We start from the raw sequence: 21,908 nt of genomic DNA on the forward strand, positions 1-21,908 counted from the left end.
CCTTATACTGAACACAAATCCCTTGAAGAAGCCACCGGAAGACCCAAATTACTGCTCATGCGACACCAAAATATTCAATAGACAAGTGAAGTGAAGGACGGTATTCTCAATTACTCTGACTGTATAATATGCCTTCAAGCTTGCCAACTGAAACAAATATAAAATAATAGGAATAAATAAACAAAAAATTACCTGGATTGCTGGAAAAAAGAGGTATCTTATCTTATGTTATACAACTCATCCTCTGAATGACTGACACATTTACTGCTAAATGCATTCTCAAAAAGGCTAAACTGCACAGGTGAATTATTTAAATGATTTTCATATACTGGAAATTAATGGTAAGAGCAGTGCTTGCTTACAACAACCACATTACTCTTCTACTTTCAGTGTCAAATATAATATATCTATACAACATTTGCACATAATATAAAAACCCAGACATAAATTGATGAGCCTCTCAATTCAGTATAAGTTAATCAGACACAATAGAAACTGAAACACAGAAACATTGTAGTAAGCAAAGAACAAAAATTGATCAAACACCGAGTCTTAAATCTAATCAATGCAGGAAATAAGCAGACGTTGGGTTATAGTTAGCATCTCCGAGACCTGCTTTCCGCAACATTTGGTTAAGTCAAATGGAAAATCAAAAGATACCGTCAACTTAATCCTTGCATCACCCAATCGAATCAAAATGCAAACTTCAACACAGAATTGGCATCACCTTAAAGCCCACCAATCAACTAATAATTTTTGAAACCCAGATAAAAAAGATATAAGAAAAAAAACAGATGAAGTTGAAGAGTACCAATTAACATCAAAGCCTTACGCAAACATTGTTCTAGGCAAAAAACCAAAACTGATCTCAGAATGAGTCAGAAATCTAAGCAATGCAGCAAACAGGCAGAGAAGAGGTTGGCTTATACTTATGCATCTCTGGGATCTACTTGTCCTTAACAGCTGGCTTACAGTCGAATGACAAATCAAAAACACGTTCAACCTAATCCCCATATCACCCGACGACCTCAAAATGCAAACTTTAACAAAAAAATTGGCGTCGCCAAGAAACCGACGGACGGATAAACTCACAATTTCGAAATCCAGATAAGAAAAGATCATAGAAAAAGCAATTGAATTTGAAGAGCACCAATTAAAGCAAATTCAATCCACCACCAGAAAAACAAAATGAAAATTGAAGTCTAAAGAAGAAAATGAAATATGAAACTGACACCAGAATGGCAATAAACCAGCTACTCACACCCATAAACCAGAAAACAATCAATACCCATTTGCCAAAAACTCCAAAAATCAGCAAAAACTGAGATAATTAGCTTAGAGATATAGTCAACAACTGAATTGAATCGCATCGAAATCTCAAAATAAAGCGTTAAAAGAATTACCCAGGAAAAGAACAATATATAAATCACCTGATTTTTCTTCTGAGAGAGAATTTTCACTCGTTTAAATTAAAGCAATAGAGTAGAATCCTGGAACATATGGGCGGGTGATGTGCCTGTTTCGCTGTATTGAAGAGTATCGAAGCGGAGAATATACCTCACCACAAACAAAGGCTGGAAGGCATAAACGCAAAAACGCTCTCTGAGAGAGAGAAGCCGAGAAGCCGAGTCTTGAACTAGAAGGGCATTTTGGGGATTAAGAATTTTGGGTGAACAAAAATGAGCTTATACTTGGTTTGACGAGCATTGCGTGCGTGGGGGCGCCATGAATGAATGAAGCCTCTCTCCTGATTTGGTGGCACGTTTTGCTACTCAAGACTTGTTGGGTTTGGTGTGTCTCTCCGCGCTTGACACGGGCTGCTCATGAGGCAGGCGTCTTACCTTCTTTCCCTTCTCTTTTTGCCCTTTTCTTTGTAATATTTTTTTTTTTGGTTTTTTTGGGTAATCTTTTATTATCACCATTATTATATTTGTTAGTTTATTTTTCCTACTTTAATCCACCTACACAGGAAGCTTTAAGCGTCGACATTCAGAATCTCACAAGTTGTTGTTAAAGAAAATGTTGAAACATAAGACGTTTCATTAAAAAAGAGGTCATATTTATAATTCAACGGTTGCCAAATTCTTATGTAAATCAGGATTTAAAGTTATACAATTAATAGAATTCTTGATATTGGTTCATAAGTCATGCCAACAGTATGTACATCACTACAAATCCTGTTGTTAGCACGCTCAGTAGCATGTCTCCTGATGATGATCTGCTTTCACTCCGCTGTCGAGCATTGTTAGCAGGTATGGAGACATTTACAGGTGATGAGCCTAAAAAAGAGAAAATTTCAAAGTATGACATAGATACTAAGGAGAACTTGAAAAAAATAAAATAAAATAAGAGTTCATATAGACTCATAATTGAACTTACAATCATAGTTGGCCCATCCAATCCGTTGACGAGCTAAATCATACACAATTATCTTATCTTTTAGAACAAGATCTGCAGTTGAAGAAACAAAAAAAAGGTCATAATTAAGTTTTCAAAAGCAAATTGTGATCATCAATATTTATCATTACAAAAAATAATTGCAAAGTGCTCAGAAAGCCATTGCATTGTGCACCACCAGGTAGACCAGAAAATACATTAGTTAGCATAAATCCCAGCATAAATAAGCTTTTGAACAAGTAAACACATTGAGAAAAATTGAAGAGGATTCATCCAACCAAATATCAACAAATTTTTTTTCCACAAAAATTGAATAACCAGCTGAAATTGAGGGCCTAACCTCCTAAAATTGTCACCTGTCCCTTAGCCTTCTGAAAACCAATGCACCACACACTAATGTCTACCTGTAACAATACAATGATCCATTACAATTTGCAATAATCATATGTCTAATGCAATGAATTTAAATAAGAAATTGTACAGAGGGAGTGGAGGAACAACTTACAGTACGTGTAAGGTACTCTTCTGGTTTCAACACCATTGATGCACCAGCAAAGTTTAGATTAACTGTAGGAAAAACCTCAGCCAAACTGAAACATAAAATGTCATTCAGGTCTCCATAGCTTTTCTTCATAGGGAAACTTAAAAATATTTAGAGATAGAACCAACCTGGTGTTTACATGATAACACTGGTTTCCGTCAGAAATGAAGGGAGCCAAAGATGGTGAAACAGCTGAAGTTATCTACACATCCCAACACAAAATCAGCTTTTAGTAAGGAGAAGATATCTTATTTTTCAGACCAAACACCACAAATCAACCCATATATAAGACCAAGTGAATAAACTTACCGCACGAACAAAAGGAACGTAAGCTTCTTCAACAAGGTATGCCAATGTTGTTCCTGAGTCGATAATAGTTCCTCCCTCGTGTGATGTGAAGGCTGCTGGATCAATTGGCAAGATTTTCCCATTGACAGCAATACTATGCAGATTTAAATAATAATGGTGCCTGAAAAATAATGGTGAAAGACGCTATATGAAAAACTCAAAAACAAAGAAGTAATATAAGATAGCTAACAAGTAAAAGTGACAGCATCTCACTAAACCTTGGTGAATAAATTGATTTCATATAATATATTGTAGCAACACACACTAGAAGAATTTTGGGCAATAATCACTATTTTTTTAACCAATTATCATATAATTAAGTTACTATTGTCCTTTAACTTAGGCAAATTTTACTCTTTATTGGTAAGTTGAGAGTTGAGACTATTAATAAGTTTGTTTTCTAGTAACTATTAGACAAAAATAGACTAGGTTAGAAATGTGGCTGTCTTGGTTATGCAAACCAACGGAAATCAGTGGCTATAAATCCTATTCTATCTTTATTTCCTTCTCCCATTCCCTAGTCTAAACCCTAGTCTTTATTTCCTTCTCCCATTTCTTTTCCCACCAAAATTCACAGTTTGATAGTAAAGATTACAAGCAGAAAGAAATAAGAGAAAGGCTTCCAAGAGACGTACCGTGGTGGAACAAGGGGACTGTAAACAACACTTGGCTCCAAAATCTCACCAAGAACAAGTATACCCCCTCCATTGTCATCTCCCTTCAAACAATGAGAGAACACTTTGGGAGTCAACCCTCGAGATGACAACTGCGATATAACAGACAAAGGCCCTTGGCTAAACCCAATTATCCCATCCAGTGCTGAAAGTGTACTAGTAAAACCCCCAAACTGATAGGTACTGCACCTGTATTTCCAACACCATCAGCCAAGGCAATTTCAGAATTAATTCAAAGAAATTATAATCAAAGAAATTATTATGCATAATATTAATTATTTTTGTTCTAAACGATGGGACTGAGAAATTGTACCAACTATGGATAAGCTATATTATTAACAAATTTTATTTTATTTATTCAGAAAACCAAAACAATGTAAATAGATATTTACTATTTTTCTCTTTCACGCTTTTCTCCTCTTTTTGTTGTTGTCAATGATTGGTTTCCATTCCACATTTTTTATCCACACATCATCTCAGTACAAATTGACGGAACTGTGCACACCAGTGCAAGATTTGTAAAATACTGACTTGGTGGAAATTTTATAAGCTATTCCTACCCCACAAAATATTTGTTTTGATGCTTCTTTTCCAACAATATGTGTTTAATTGGTGTTTATTATTATTATTATTTTAAAATTCATGGTTCCACTCTTATTATTAAGGGTGATTGTGTGCCTTTAAAACAACTCACCCGAAAATAATGGATGCTGAAGAGTCAATATAGGATTGCCCTTGAATCCGGTCAAAATGTAGTGTATCCGATACGTAATGACCAAATGTCCCACTTCCATCTGCATATTGAATAGTGTAACTGCACTGGTTAGTCTGAGGAGAACATTTGGCTTGAAATGCGGAGGTGCACATTGAACAGGGGATCAACCGTGCAGTTGATGAGCTGGCAGAATCATAGGAATGGAGCTGAATCTATAAAACATGAAAGATTGTTAAGCTTTACCATGCAAGAATTTGAGAATGACAGACAGCAAGAAAAAGAAGCAGAAGTTTACGGGAAGCCAAGTAGACCGGGGGCAATCACTGCAGGAATTACAGGTAACCCACAAGTTTTCACTTCCAGTGTCAATCTGCACGTTGAATTCTTTTGGCGGAGAGCCTAATTTTACTTTGGTATAATAAAGCCTGAATATGGAAGAATTGAAGATGAACAAAAGTGATTAACTTTATATACAATAGATTAGCAGAAGTCAAACATGATTCCATATCTGAAGCTACAAAAGATTAGCACAAATCAAAGTAATTAAGAGTGGCGGCAAACATGAGCTTCTCTTCTCCAACAATTTGGTTGAAAAGCGGCGGTAACCTACCTAGGATATTCAAAAAGAGAGACCAGAAGCATGCATGCTCTTTCAGTGGTCCGTGGTGGGACCACCATGTGCCCTCTTATCCTTTTTAGCTGAGAATGGCATTTTGTCTTTTTCCTTCATGGCCATGCAAAAGCTTTTAATTTTGACTAAAAATGAAAAACTTTTTAATGCATGTTGTGTCTTAAAGATTCTTGCTGAGTCGCTACACGTGCTTCAGGTTTTCCAAAAAGCTGAAAGAGTTATGATACAAATTTGATTTCCTGTTTTACCCTTGTGCAAACAAAAACACCAAAACCCAAACGACGTCAATCCACAAACACCCCTCCTTACCCTTCTGCAAACCCATCTTTTTACGGGAAAAAAAAAAAAAAAAGTTGTTTACAATACAAAACCACCACCACACTGACATTGAAAAAAAATAAAGAACCCATCTTTTTACCCAAAAAAGAAAAAAGAAAAAAGAAAAAAACCAATCTCTGACTATAATCACCAAAATCCGTAAATTTGTTATTCACAATAATTCTAGAAGCTTAGAAGAATAATCATATCTTGATTCTTGTGTAGATAATGATTAGGGTGAATTAAAAGAATAGAAAAAGAAAAACATATGACAATTTAAAGCTGCGTGTTTTGATCTGCCAAGGGTAAAATGGGAAATCCTCAACTACGTTGTAAATAAGCATGATGATTACATCCCTTTTCCCAAATAGATTTTTGGGCCCAATATTGTCCTATATTGTCCTATTTTATATTAAAAATTATGGTGTAATTTGAACAGGGGGATACAAAACACACAAGATCCATCGTAGCTAATTGAAAACAACACCCAGAAGCAAGCAGCAAAAAGCCAAACTTAGTCAACGTTTTTAACATAAATTATTTAAAACAAAATTAGATATTGCCTAATTGAAAAATCCATCAATCATCAACAACCAAACAGCATTAACATTTTCACCAAAAAAAGAAAAAGAAAAACAGCATTAACAAGAGACTCAAGCCCTCTACGTTTGATGATAAAATTAAGCAAGAATTATCAGCATTGACTATAAAAATTACCCGGCCAGGTACGTATCGGAGGTGCCATTGACTGGGAAGTCCACAACGCCGCCCGCCACGTTTTGCAAGAGTCGGGCGTGCCTGACTCGGTCACGAGCTCGGAGCTGCTCGATCTGTACTCGGTGACTCGGCGGATAAACCCGTTCTAAAGAAAGAAAGGTGGAAACGACGCCACAGTAGACAAGAGACAGCACGGCGAAGGAGGCCAGGATCCGAGCCTTCAAGCCCTGCATTTCGGCGAAATGGTGGTGGCGAGAGAAGTCTGAAGTTGGGCCGGTTAGGGCTGGGCACGGTTCCTCAACCTTTGTGACTTGAGAGACCCAAAAGGGAGTTTCCTCAGAGTAGGCGTAAAGAGCTGATCTACGACCACCCTGCTGCTAGGCTAGTGATGCGGGGAGTTCTTCGCGCGCGTCGGAGTGAGGCTGCAGGAAATCGCCCGAGGCGGTCGGCTGTTTAGGGTTGCACGTTTAGCGCGGGGAAGGCGTGAGGAGGCGTTGCAAGGCGGAGCGAGGAGGAGCAAGGCGCACCAGATCTGGACACTCTGAACTGGAAGAAATTTTCCGAGTCTGCAAATTGGATGCGGCTCTGCGAGGAAGACGATTCACGTGTTTTTTTTTCAGGTTTATTGTAATGAAACGACGTCGTTTCGATTGAAGTGTTAAAAAAAAGCCTTAAAGTGAAACGACGTAGGCCAGGATCCGAGCCTTCAAGCCCAGCACTTCAGCGAAATGATGGTGGCGAGACTCGAGAGAGGTCTGAAGTTGGAGATGGAGTTTCCTCGGAGTGCTGGGCACGGTTCCTATTTGTGACTTGAGAGACCCAAAAGGGATTGTGGCTGAGGAACAAGTGTTGGGGTTTTCTTTTTTGGCTCTGTTTGAATTTCCTCTGGTGAGAATCAGTTGCAGGCTATAATGTAGTCCTTCATGGCCATGCAAAAGCTTTTAATTTTCACTAAAAATGCAAAAGCTTTTAATGCATGATGACCCCATCCCTTTTCCCAAATAGTCCCGAGTCGCTGTTGCCAAGCTTACACGTGCTTGAGGTTTTCAAAAAAGTTGAGTCCGAAGAGGCAGGTAGAGAAGGGTTGAAATAGATGGGATCGTAAGAATAAGGGTGGATATGAACGAGTTTCTCATACTGTGAGACATTGGTTTGGGGGTTCCAATAATGTCATCCCATAGTCGTAACGGCTCTGATACCAATTGATAGGTACCAACAAGCAAAAAGGAAAATAAAGCAATAAAGACAGATCTCCCAAAATGATCAAAAGCCTTGGATTAAATAGAATGAGATTGTGAACTCAGCAATATAGATATGGAAAGAGAATCTAAAGAGAATCCAAAGGCCTTGTTTGCTGAGAAAATTATATAGTCTTTATGAATTTGATTTTGAGTTATAGAAAACCAAAAAGAAAAAACAAGAGAAAAGATTTTATAATAGAAGGATACATGGTCATCCTACAAGTACAAGGTAATAATAGGATACATGGTCAGTTTGGTTTGGACTTCAAATTTTCGTTATGAAATTAAGTTTCCTAATATTTAATCTATAAAATTATGAATTATTGTATTGTGCATGGGGGCAAAGGATATTATTATTGTGGGTGGTAAAGAAAACTATTAGAAAAGCGTCGGTGGGACCATATTCTTCTACCATTAAATGTATTATTAATTATAAAGATCAATTGACACTTTAAAATGATGCCTTTTAAAAAAAAATACATTTGTTGTTCACTTTGGCACTGATAAGTAATGTTGCCTTGTCAATGGGCACAGATCATTTCCCCTTATAAAGAAGAAAAAAAATACCAATGTAACTAAATTAGTGATTTAATTGGCAAATGCAATGACAGATATATATTGCATATGTATAGCCATTTATTTCTTGTGTATTGCTACTGTATTGCCCTCGTATATCCATTTTTTCAAATCTCTATTTGAATAAATTTATAGGGGAGTATGGAGTTTGTGCATTGCCATTGTATAACTCTTCATTGCTTTTGTATTGCTTCCGCATATCTTTTTTTTTTTCAAGTTTGTGTTGGAATAAATTTATAGGGGGAGAATGTAGTTTGTGTATTGCCATTGTATTGCCCTTTATTGCTTGTGTATTGCTACTGTATTGCCCTCATATATCCATTTTTTTCAAGTCTGTGTTGGAATAAATTTATAGGGGAGTATGGAGTTTTTGTATTACCATTGTATAGCCATTTATTGCTTGTGTATTGCTACTGTATTGCCCTCGTATATCCTTTTTTTTTTCAAGTCTGTGTTGGAATAAATTTGTAGGGGGTATGATGTTTGTGTATTGCCATTGTATTGCCCTTTATTGCTTGTGTATTGCTATTGTATTACCCTCATATATCCATTTTTTTCAAGTCTGTGTTGGAATAAATTTATAGGGGAGTATGGAGTTTTTGTATTGCCACTGTAAAGCCCTTTATTGCTTGTGTATTGCTACTATATTGCTCTCGTGTATCCTTTTTTTTAAAGTCTGTGTTGGAATAAATTTGTAGGGGGTATGATGTTTGTGTATTGCCATTATATAGCCCTTTATTGCTTGTGTATTGCTATTGTATTGCCTTGTATATCCTTTTTTTTCAAGTCTATGTTAAAATAAATTTATAGGGGGAGTATGGAGTTTGTGTATTGCCATTGTATAACCCTTTATTGCTTGTGTATTGCTACTGTATTGCCCCTGTATATCTTTTTTTTTCTTTCAAGTTTGTGTTTGAATAAATTTATAGGGGAGTATGAAGTTTGTGTATTGCCATTGTATAGCCCTTTTTTGCAAGTTTGAAATTTATAGGGGAGTATGAGATTTATAAAGCAAGTTTGTGTTTCATTGCAATACAATGACAATACAAAAACTCCACATTCCCACTATAATTTCATTTGAACACAAAAAAAAAAAAAGATGATACGTGGGCACTAAATGGGCTATCCAATGGCTATATATATATATACGAAGGCAATTAGGAGCAATACCGTGGCAATAAGAACACAATGGGAGGCTATACAGTTGCAATAACGCAATATGAGGCTTTACAGTAGCAATACAAAAACTCTAAAAGTCCATCTTATGAAGGCAACGCAGGGCAAAACACAATGTATATAATGTTCTCTCTTCAATGTATAATATAAGTAAAAGTATTTTTTCCACACAAACTTGCGAATATATAAAAAGAACAAATTCAAGACTGAAAATTTCAACTAAATTGAACTCAATATCATTGAATGAGGACTAAATTACATGAGTGAAATATATAGTTCCTCGTAATTACAGTACACTTCCTGTAACTCAAATGGAATGTTGTCCCACGCCAAATTGATGATGGCTCTCAATCACAACAATCTTACAGAAACCAAAAATCTAGGTCCAACTGTCATGAAAAAAAATGAACCCTGCAAAAGAGATAGCAAAACAAAAAGGTTCCAGGTGCCTGCAAGTAAACCCTGCAAAAGAGATAACTGATATGGTTTATGGCATCTGCCTACAACCACCTGCAGCAATGAAACATAATTTTAGAAAGAGAAACAAGGAAGGTTATAAGAATTGGAGAGAAATTCCAAAGTGGAATGAACAAAGCAGTCTTGTAATTGGTGAATCCATTATCCAATTCCTCTACAAGCACAATCTAACTTTGCAAAAAGTGTTCTACATTGTACATGAGTGTAATTAAAGTAAGTGGTGGACATCAAGCACAATCTAGCGTTTGCTTCTTCTTAAGCTCACCATGACACCAAATCGCATCCAATTCATAGGCAGTAAAATTGGAAAATTGGAAAAATACCTTGCTGGGAAATTGGCAAAAGTGGAATTTAGGTAAAATTTTGAAATAATTGAAAATTTAAAACATTAAACCTACGAAAATAGGGAAATTCCAAATGAACAACATCAAAGCAATATCCAAGAGATATATCAGCAATATAAGTACAATAGAGTGACAATAGACATCTAATATGCAATACATAAGTAGTGTAAGGATTACTATTCACAAATGAGTCTCATGACAGGCCCCCAAAAAAAAAAAAATCCTTCTACCTCCCATAATTTGTCCATCCCATTTCTATGTCTCATACTTTCTCTATGTTCTCTCCATTATCAGAGCATCATTAACATGTTTAGGGTAGAACTTGGATTTTAAGCTAGAATAGTGCACACACACGCACACAAAACTTCATAACATTAAGAAGACCAATTACATAACAAAAACGCAGAATGTTCATTACAACTACCCAATCCAACCATCTCAAGTTCCTATTCGAGCAAACAAATAGATCTTTCATATTGTTTAAGATATAAAAGCTAAAAGTCCCAAATACTTTGAAACATACCTACTGTAGCTCTGATAAATCACAAGATCATTAAGAGTACTCAAAGCTACACCTCAGAGAACGTTGAACACTACAATCTCTCAAGAAGCAACCATGGGTAACTGAAAACGGGAAACCCAAAGTAATGAGAAAATGCCTTTTTCTGCTTCCAAAACTATAAATATGCTAACAAATAATATGAATTTGGTATAACAGAGCAAAAAACAAAACACATATCTTTACACAAAAATCCATGTTATTGTTGGTTTTGTGATGGAATATGGGGTGCTGGAAATATGAGTTGCTTCAGCAGAGTTCTTTTGTATTCTCTTAGCTTGTGTTGTTACAATGATAAGCTCAAAGGCTTTTAAAAGACAACAAATATTCTAGAGATATTCTACCAAATTAATTAAGGACAGCTACAGCTGCTGTAATAAATAGAGATATTCTAGAGAATTAAGGAAGTGCATTAATTCCAACAGTTATCTGAGTCTATAAACAACCATATAAACAGATATACATATAATGAGAGAAAGATATGAAATTTCCTACCCATTTAGGTAATCCAGCACTGACTATATTACATGTCCATCACATAAAGAATACCGTAATCATCTGAAAGGTACCATCTAATCCAAAAATTAGTAAACCTGCACATATAGAATGAATTAGAACCGAGCCTTTTCAAATTTCTAGTTGTGAGTATGAAATGCAGATATACATGTACATATTTCAAAACTCTATGTGTAACCAAATGCATCATTTCATTAGGAGCTTCCGAATAACTTTGAAATAAACATTGAGGATTTAGTATATAGTACCTAATGTTGCAGTAATAAGGAATGGGAGATCAAAGAATTATTTAGAAGAGACAGAGAGTACAAGAGCAGGGACATCTCGTACTATTTGTTGCCTTGTTAACTAGATAACAAAGGCATGTGCTCAAGAAATATTGCTTGGTATTTTATATGTTGATTAAAAACCAACATTGTCCTCCTGCTTTAATATTCACCACTAAATACAAGGAAAAGATGTAGAGAGAAGGGCAAAATTAAAAGATGAATGCAATTTTCAAAAATATTTACAGTATTCATTCAGGAAACTGAATGCACAATTTGTTTGTAAACTCAAATATCTACTATCAAAACTCCAATGAAATAGTAATAAGCAATATGACATTAATAAGTTATCAGTCTCCCATCTATATAAAACAGATAATAAACTACATACTAGAAGCAAATCCTTTCAAGCTTATCAAGTAACCGCCAACAAATTCAGTATGAAACAATCATAAATTGCATAATGGAAACGAAAACAGATATTTCAATCCTAATGGAAACACCAAGCGAATCACAGAAACCCATCAATGTCTCATTCAATCACAGAAACCCAAAAAAAAAAAAAAAAGCAAAACCAATATCAGAACTCACCACAGTGACGATCGACGATGAAGGCATTGTGGTTTCGCGGTGGAAGTCGATGACGGAGGTGGCAAATCACGATTGTGGCTTCGCTGTGGAGGCCGACGACGGAGGTGGCGAGTCGCGGCAGCTAGGGTCTGGTTCCGATATGTGAGTTGGAAAATATAACTAATGGGAGATGAGGTTACGCGAGATTCGATGGTAGAGCTGGATTTCCTGTGAGGTTTCGCAGAAGGATGAAGAGGAAGAGGAAGAGACTAGAGAAAGGACAGGATTTCAGAGAGCAACGACTCTGAAGGAAAAAAAAAAAAGTGAATGATGGGCAATAGGCCTGTCAATAGGGTTTTTATACGGGGCATTTGTGTGATTAGGTTTCAAAATAGAGACATTGGTGAAAAGATTAGGTGCGCCAGGGGGCAAAGCCGCATATTTCCCTTTTATGTTTACTTGTTGGTTTATCTGGAAGTGGCGAAACCAAAGAGTCCTTGGCGCAGAGTTGGAGATGCCTTCTAACCCAAAGCTTGTCATCTTCCTTGCTGTTTATGAATGGTACAGTTCTGTTCAAAGTGCAATTAAGCCTAAGATTAAAATCCAGATTATTAAGCATATCTACCGTGAACAAAATGTAGCCACAGATGCTTTAGCTACCAGAAGTTATAATCTTGGCCCTCGGCTCCATGTCTATGATGAGGTGCCACAGGCCCCGTGCTTTTATTCTGTAATTGTTTGGCTTTGGGCTTTTAGCCCTCACTTACCCAAAAAAAAAAAAAAAAAAAAAACCAGATTATGATATTTTGGAACCCTCCTGAGATTGGGCAATTTAAGCTTAATGTGGATGGGACTCGAAAAACTGTCTTTGGTGCGACTGGGGCTGGAGGTCTGCTCAGGGACTCTTCCGGGGACTGGATCAGAGGATTTACTGTTAATCTTGGGAAATGTTAGATCTTGAATACACCCACATTTAGATGGACATTTTAAAACTTTAAACAAGTCTAGATTGAATACACCCAAATTGTTTTAGACTTTTTAAAAGTTTGTATAAATCCAAATTGAATACACCCGGATTTTTAAAATCTTTTTAAACACTCTAGAATCCTAATTGAATACACCCCCTGGCCCCGTTTGGCTCATGGGAAAGGAGATTTGGGGATGGGAAATTGCTTTCTCATATTTGATAAGTTCAGGCATGGGAAATCGTTGCTTGGCCCATGGGAAATTAGGGGGGAAAGTAAAGCCATCCTCCCAACTTGGGTTTTGTTTTCCCTCCTCATGGGAAAGTTTGGGAAAGACAATATTAAATAAACATTTTTCATGACCATTTTGTCCCTATTAACAATTTAGAATTACAATATATCATTAAATGTATTCTTTTTTTATTTAATTTAATATGAGTATAATTGAAAATTTATACAAACTTTGTTTTCCATTCATACTCAAAACAAATATGGGAAAAGAAATAAAGTGATATCTCCTGGGTACTTTCCCAGGGTTACCAAACGTGAGAAAGGAAATGGAAAATGACATGAGAAATGATTTCCCCTCAAACTCATTCAATGAACCAAATAGTGTTTTCTGTTTGGGGCGTTTAGCCCCCCTTCTTCACCCAAAAAAAATAATATATATTTCATGTTTTACCCTTGTGCAAACAAAAACACCTGAACCCAAAACGAAACCCAAATGACGTCAATCCATAAACACCCCCTACCCTTATGCAACAAACCCATCTTTTTATGAAACACCAAAAAAAAAAAAAAAAGTTTGTTCACAAAACAAAACCACCACCACCCTGAAATTAAAAATAGAACCCATTTTTTACCCAAAAAAGAAATTAAAAAAATCAATCTCTAATTCCCTCAACCCTTTCTTTTTTGGACAGAAGATTTCCTCAACCCTTGATTTCCTTAGAAAATGTTGTTTTATTTGTGGGGTTAGCTTTGGGCTTTGATAAAGTTGTGCATTTTGGTTGTTACTTTGAATATTCTTTATTATTTTCCTTTTTCCAAATCAATTTTTCTCTCCTCTCAGCTGTATGTATCTCCAGCTCTAACCATTGTTATACTCGATCTTAAGTGGCTTACCATTGTTTTCTTTATTATTTGAAAATATTTTGGAAGAATGCTAAAGAAAGTAAATGAAATTAAAATTGATTGTTGAACGACGCTGATGATATTTTTTTTTATTTATAAAAAAACCAAATTTGTTGTAAAAGTAAATAGAGAAAGTATATGAAAGGTAAGAGTAGTTCTCAATAGCTCAATGCTCAAGTGTCTTATTCATCTTTAGTGCATACTATTTATAGGCATAGAAAATACATCACCATTTACCACCCTTAAGTAATGGGTTACAAAACATAATAACCCATGATAAATATGGTATTTAGTGCATAGGTTACAACCCTATAATGATAGGTATAATGATGGATATAATGGAGGAATTACAATGGACTTATGGTGAGCATCCATAACCTTTGAGATTACAACACTCCCCCTTGGATGTCCACCATGCATGGAGTATGCCTTATTAAAACCTTGCCAATAAAATCCGGTGGGACAAAACCTAGACAAAGGCAAAATAGTACATATCCATATGTAATATAGAACGTGTGACACTGCCTCATTAAAACCTTACTTGGAAAAACCCAGTGGGATAAAAACCAGAATGAAGAAAAAAGAGTACAATGTGAAGGTCTCAATTATAACACGCTCCCCTTGATGCTGACAAAAGATCCTTAAGTTGATGCATTCCAATATTGTTGACCATATTTCTAAATGTTGTAGTTGGTAGTGCTTTAGTGAATAAATCTGAAAAGTTGTTACTGGATTGTATTTGTTGAACATCTATGTCACCATTCTTTTGAAGTTCATGCATGTAGAAAATTTTTGGGGAAATGTGCTTGGTTCTGTCACCTTTGATGTATCCATTTGTGATTTGAGCAATACAAGCAGCGTTATCTTCATATAGTAATGTTGGAGAATCTTTGATTGATGACAACCCACTTGTTTCTCGAATATGTTGTATCATAGATCCCAGCCATATACATTCCCGGCTTGCTTCATGCAATGCTAATATTTCAGAATGGTTTGAAGAAGTGGCGGCTATGTTTGTTTTATAGACTGCCATGATATAGCAGCACCACCACAAGTGAACACATACCCTGTTTGTGATCAAGCTTTATGTGGATAAGAAAGATAACCAGCATCAGCATAGCCAACTATTTGGGACTTTGACCCTTTTGAATAAAATAAACCCATGTCAGTTGTTCCACGAAGATACCGTAGTACATGTTTAACACCATTCCAATGTCTTTTAGTTGGTATAGAGCTATACCTTGCTAATAAGTTGACAGGAAAAGATATATCAGGCCATGTACAATTTGCAAGATACATCAAAGTTCCAATTGCATTAAGGTATGGTACTTCAGGACCAAGTAATTCTTCGTTATCTTCTCGTGGGCGAAAAGGGTCTCTCTTTACATCAAGTGATTGAACAACCATGGGGCTACTTAATGGATGGGCTTTATCCATATAAAATCGTTTTAAAACTTTTTATGTATATGTTGATTGATGGATAAAGATTCCAGTTGGTAAATGCTCGATTTGCAGGCCAAGACAAAATTTAGTCTTTCCAAGATTTTTCATTTCAAATTCCTTCATTAAATAAGCAGCAGTCTTTGTAAGCTCTTCAGGAGTTCCAACAAGGTTTAAATCATCCACTCATAATGCAATAATGGCAAATCCACTTCCAGATCTTTTAATAAAAACACATGGAAAAATTGGATTATTTACATATCCTTCTTTTATAAGATATTCACTAAGGAGGTTATACCACATTCTTCCGGATTGCTTCAATCCATACAAAGGATTGTTGTAACTTAATTGAATACATATCATGATATTTTGGATAATTTTCTTCAGGTAATTTAAAGAGATCTCTTCTGATGTATGTACTTCTTTTGGTGTATGTGCCTTTGCAGGGACTATATCTTCATCAATTTTAAACTGGTCAGTTTTTGGCTCATCAAGAGTACTAATTTGTATTGGATTTTTATCTTCTTCTAGAATAGACACTTCTTGTGTCCTTTTCTTTCGGGAATTTTTATCTTTAGCACCAACAGGACGACCAGGCTTCAAGCGTACCTTTAATGTACTATCATATTTACCTTCAGAGACATCAATCAGTGCTGGAGTATTTATAGCCGGTATATGAGATTTTGTTACTTTCTTTATGTCAGTAAAGGAATTCAGTAATTGATTTGCTATACTTTGCAAATGGATGATCCTTTGAACTTCACGTTCACTTTGATTTGTATGCGGATCCAGATGAGACAATGATGATGCATTCCATGTAATTTCATGCTGTTCTTCAAGAGGCGGCACCTTTTCTCCCCTTAACGGTGGGAAAATTGTCTCATCAAAATGGCAATCTGCAAAGCGTGCTGTAAACATTTCACCCGTAAGGGGTTCAAGATATCTAGTTATAGATGGAGAATCAAATCCAATGTAAATTCCAAGAGGTCTTTGAGGGCCCATTTTAGTTCGTTGTGGTGGAGAAATGGGAACATAAACAGCACAACCAAAAGATTGTATGTGTTGTTGCACTGTCCACCAAACATACATCTCCATCATGCATCTTGGAATTGCTCAAAGCATTGACATTTTTCATGCTTCTTCATTGAAAGAAAAATACATATAATAAGTTTATGAATAAATATAACAAAAGTAAAATATAATTAAAAAAATAAAATAAAATTATGAGATCATACATCATTTTATTGAATTGAAAGCATTACAAATGAAAAATTGAAACTTAAATCATAAGTTCATATCGTTTTATTGAATTGAAATAAAGCAACGTAATAGAGCAACATAAAATTAGTCAATATTGGAGTTTCCATCATTGACATCATTATCACTATCCTTCATATTTTCATAACCAACATTGGTATTTTCATCAATGTATGAATGGTCAAATGTGCCGCTTGGTTCCGCAAAGAAATCTGACACATCCAAATGGGTGATATCCATTGGCTCGGTGAAATCATAAAAAATGTTGCTGAAATCGATGAAGTTTGTTTCTTTTTCTTTTCCCTTTCCCTTAATTGCTACTTGATAAAGATTAACCAGGTGTTTTGCCATACGATAGGTACGAGACCAATGTCCTTTCATGCCACACCTATAGCAAGCCTCATCACTTTTCTTGTTTTTCTTCATTGTTATTACACTTCTGGTGGTATGGTGCACTTTTCTTACTCGAGGCATGATTGTGACCACCTCGATTTTAAAATTATAATGACCAGGACCACGGCCACAACCATAATTACGACCATAACCACGACCATGATTGCTTGCATTCGCTTCAGGGAATGATGCATTTGCATTTGTTTCTAGAAATGGTTTTGAGCCATTTGGGTGGGAATGATGGTTTTTCATCAAAAGCTCATTGTTTTGTTCAGCAACAATGAGACATGAAATCAGTTGGGAATATTTTGTAAACCCCTTTCTAGGTATTGCTGCTGCAGGAAAATGTTTGATGTATGAAAAGTTGTGAAAGTTTTCTCCAACATTTCTTCATTTGTAACAGTGTCTCCACACAACCTTAGTTGAGAGACAGTTTTGAACATTGCTGAGTTATACTCATTCACTGTTTTGAAATCCTACAAGCGCAGGTGCATCCAATCATAACGAGCCTTTGGAAGAATTATACTCTTCTGATGGTCTTACATTTCTTCCAAATTTTTCCATAGGATGGTAGGATCCTTCACTCCAAGGTATTCAGATTTCAACCCTTCATGAAGGTGATGGCGGAGGAAAATCATAGTTTTCGAGCGATCTTGCAGGGATGCTTCATTTCCTGCTACGTCGTCCTAATGCTTTGGCTAAAACATGGAGTGGGCCGCGTGCTGTTTTCGCTGGATAGATTGGTCCGGAATTTGTCCACGTGGGCTGGGATTGCCCCCAGCTGTTTGTCGGTAGCAAAGAATGCTGGCTGTAGCCTGATGCTTGGGTGTGGGCCGAGACGCCGAGGATGCTGCTTTTGCCGTAAGGCTCGATTCTCTCGCGCTCTTGGCTCCTCGGTCTGGCTTTGGGAGGTGTTGCGGGCGAGGCTACCGGCATCCTCTCCTGAAAGAGCGTTCGCAGTTATGAGGAGAACCTGTCCATCGCGGCCATGAAGGATGTTTCTATCCTGTAGGCCTGCTTGGACATCAGTTCCTCCACTACTGCCTGTTCCTGCATGGACTCAACCGTGCGATCCATCGTTGCTGGAACGCTGGCCGAGATCCCGACCGCACGTTCGATCTCGGTAGTTGTGATTAGTTAGGCGGACTCAGGAGTCTCAGAAGTCATTTCGACTGCTTTGTTTTTGAGCTTTGCCTGTGCCCTAGTTTCCACCATAAATTTTTGACAAGTATCCCACCGGGCGTGCCAAAAGTGTCTGCCGCGCAAATCTCACGGCCTGGAGTTCCGGGCCAAGGGCATATGCGTTGACACGCGGTTTCCTGCTTTTGGGTGCGGTGCGGTTGTGCGCGAGCGTGCCAGCACGGTCTACCGTGCGTCGAGGTGTTGATGAGTGTTGGATGGATAAGTTGTGCGCCTGTTTGAACTCGTCTTCTAATCAAACGATTGTAGCCGAGAGAGGAACTGGTCTCGGCTGTTAGGTTCACGGCCTGAACTACAAGGCCGTTGAGTGATGGTGTTGGTGGTGGGTTTTGGGCGGTGCCCCGGCGCACTGCTCAGGGAGCGACGGTCGTCTGATATATCGGGTGAGTGAACGAACAACAAGGATGGTGCTTCGGCTGTTTGTGCCTGATAAATCACGGCCATAAGCTGGCCGAAGGAGCCCCTTCTCTCGGCCCTGGCACTTGTTCGTAAAAACTGAAACGCAGCGTTTCGCCAGGGTACTTCGCCTTCCTAAAGACAAAAGAAGAAATGCTAAGGCATGATCATCTCGGCCTCAAGCGCAGGCCGAGGCCGAGGCCGAACAAAATCACGGCCAAGGCATTAAAGGCAAATCATCACGTGACAGCAGGGTCCCAGGCTTCATTTAATGAAGTAGTGCCTGTTTAATGCAGCAAACCCACTGGCCACAAAGAAGCATTTAATGCATGAGGGAAGGTGGGAAGTGACTGAAGTCAAGATTTGGTGATGAGGATCAGAGTGATTAGACGTGGACATTCTCACAAGAATTCTGACAGCCTGAGATATTGGTTATCCAGGCCATAAATGCGTCTCCCCGGCCAGAAGCTCAGAACCCACGATCAAGAGCGGCGGCCGAGATTCACCGGGATTTCTGGGGTCACACCACCATACTTCACGATCCCAAATGTCGATTGGACTGCCCACTTGCTCCAATCAAGCTCCACCATGCAGATTTTTAGCCTCGATTACTCATCCAGAGACTCTTCCTATAAATACAAGACTCGAGCTACATTCAAAGGGTTCAACACCAAAACAAAGCCTCCCACGGAGCAACTTATTTTTTCATGTAATGCACTTTCAATATCTTTACTTGCTTTCCTAGGAGTAGTGTTAGATTGTAAGGGAAATCCATTCATAAATATATCATACGACCCTTGATTTTCAAGGCGCCGGAGCACCATCCTTGTTGTTCGTTTACTCACCCCATATATCACACGACCGTCGCTCCCTGAGCAGAGCGCCGGAGCACCGCCCAAAACCCACCACCAACACCATCACTCAACGGCCTTGTAGTTCAGGCCGTGAACCTAACAGCCGAGACCAGTTCCTCTCTCGGCTACAATCGTTTGATTAGGAAGACGAGTTCAAACGGCCCTTGCGCTTTTCATGACCGTAGGTTAAGGCGTAAGGAGATGTGCCCGTGGCCGACCGCTTTGAGGTTCGGTAAGCCCAAAGAGCTTCGGGGAGCAAGTCGTGCCACGCCCTAGGTTTTTCCTCGATCATCTTCTCCAGGATGCCCTTGATTACTTTGTTACTTGCCTCGGCCTGTCCGTTAGATTGAGGGTAGTAAGGTGTTGAGTGGATCAATTTGATCCCCATTTTCTCGGTGTACTCCCGTGTCTCGGCTGATGCGAATACCGGGCCGTTGTCGACCGTGATAGTTTCTGGAATACCGAACCGATGAACGATGTGATTGTCAAAGAATTTGACCACCTGTGCGCTGGATATCGACCGATAGGACTCGGCCTCGACCCATTTGGTGAAATAGTCGGTCGCCACCAAAATCCATGTGTGTTGGTTAGATGCGGCCGGATGGATTTTGCCGATGATATCCATGGCCCACCCTCTGAATGGCCATGGTTTGGTAACCGGGTGGAAGGCCTCGGCCGGTACCCTTTGTATGGGGCCGTAGATTTGACACTTGATACATCCCTTCGCATATTCTATGCAATCTTTCAAAATGGTCGGCAAGTAATAGTCGTGCCTCCGAACCAACCACCTCATCTTGACCCCAGACTGGTGAGCACCACAAATCCCCTCGTGGGATTCATTCATGATGACCTTGATGTCCTCGGCGCTGGGACATAGGAGTAATAAACCATCTGATCCCTTTCGATACAGCTCATTCTGATAAATCAAATAACACCGAGCTTGGAAACGTGTAGTCCTTTCATGGCTACCAGAAGGGTTACGCAGATATTTCACTATGGTGTAGTGCCAGTCGGCTTCGGCCGTGTCGATCTCGTCGGTGATATCGGCCGAAGATACTTGCGCTGTCATTCCTCGTTCGGCCAAAGCTGGCAAGGTACGCCTTTCGATCCTTATCACGCGATCATGGTCGGTGTTCGGGATGTTTACGCCTGACGCTACCTGGGCCATCTCGTTGGCCTCGCCGTTTTCGGCGCGCGGTATATGAACAAAGGAAATTCTAGAAAATCCATCGGCCGTGTTGAGGGCCGTCACATAATACACGGCTAAATTCTCGCTCGTGCATTGGTATTCCCCAGTTAATTGGTTAATCACCAGCTGAGAGTCGCCGTAGACCAAAACACGGGTTGCCTTCATTTCTTTCAAAATCTCGAGACCAATGATGAGCGCTTCGTACTCAGCCTGATTATTAGTGCATTTGAAATCGAGTTGGAATGCGAACTGCCATTTTTGCCCTTGAGGAGATTCGATCACAACTCCGGCTCCTGACCTGGCCTCGGTGCTGGAGCCGTCGAAGTACATGGTCCAAAAATTCTTTTCCATGCGGGCCATACCAATCTCGACCTCCAACTCCTCTTCTTGTCCCTGGGCCGGGTGATGAGCTAGAAAATCGGCCAAAGCCTGACCCTTGACTGATTTCTGAGCTACGTATTGAAAGGTAAATTCGGACAATGCCATCGTCCACTTCCCAATTCGACCGCGTATGATCGGCCGAGTAAGCATATATTTGATGAGATCGGTCTTGGAGATGATTTGAACAACCGAAGGAAGCATATAATGGCGCAACTTGGTGGCCGCGAAATAAAGCGCTAGGCATAACTTTTCGATCGTCGAATAGTTCAATTCGGCCGTGTTGAGGGTACGGCTTAGATAGTGCACCGCTTGTTCGCGCCCAGACTCGTTGTTCTGAGCCAGCAGACAGCCGATAGAGCCCTCTGAAGCCGAAATGTAAAGCCTCAATGGTTTCCCTCTTTTTGGCGGCATAAGGACCGGCGGTTGGGACAAATATTTTTTGATGTCGTCGAGGGCCGCCTGATGCTCTGCCCCCTATACGAACCGTTCCGTGTCTTTGAGTTTGAGCAAGGGAGACAACGGCCGGATTTTTCCCGCCAGATTGGATATTAAACGCCGTAAAAAGTTCACCTTACCGAGGAAGGACTGGAGCTCCTTCTTAGTCCTCGGTGGAGGGGCCGCCATAATGGCCGT

General features: G+C 38.7%; 1 protein-coding gene and 1 long non-coding RNA gene across 2 annotated transcripts; both read right to left on the bottom strand.

Moving 5' to 3' along the window:
• Positions 1-2,145: 2,145 nt before the first annotated feature.
• LOC110771949 (aspartic proteinase 36-like) lies at positions 2,146-6,574 on the bottom strand. The gene is made up of 10 exons (XM_088248553.1): positions 6,342-6,574; positions 4,971-5,100; positions 4,655-4,887; positions 3,922-4,149; positions 3,248-3,407; positions 3,067-3,140; positions 2,879-2,987; positions 2,738-2,801; positions 2,380-2,451; positions 2,146-2,279 (listed from the first exon to the last, which is right to left on the bottom strand). The coding sequence occupies exons 1-10, from the start codon at positions 6,572-6,574 to the stop codon at positions 2,146-2,148; spliced, it is 1,437 nt and encodes a 478-aa protein (XP_088104679.1).
• Positions 6,575-9,533: 2,959 nt separating this feature from the next.
• Positions 9,534-12,640, bottom strand: LOC110771947 (uncharacterized). Its single transcript, XR_002528964.2, has 4 exons — positions 12,088-12,640; positions 11,210-11,307; positions 10,679-10,779; positions 9,534-9,844 (listed from the first exon to the last, which is right to left on the bottom strand). It is a non-coding gene; the product is annotated as an uncharacterized LOC110771947 (long non-coding RNA).
• Between the last annotated feature and the right edge of the window lie 9,268 nt (positions 12,641-21,908).

This window comes from Prunus avium, chromosome 2, assembly GCF_965620075.1.
Source record: "Prunus avium chromosome 2, drPruAviu1.hap1.1, whole genome shotgun sequence".
Lineage (NCBI taxonomy): Eukaryota > Viridiplantae > Streptophyta > Magnoliopsida > Rosales > Rosaceae > Prunus > Prunus avium.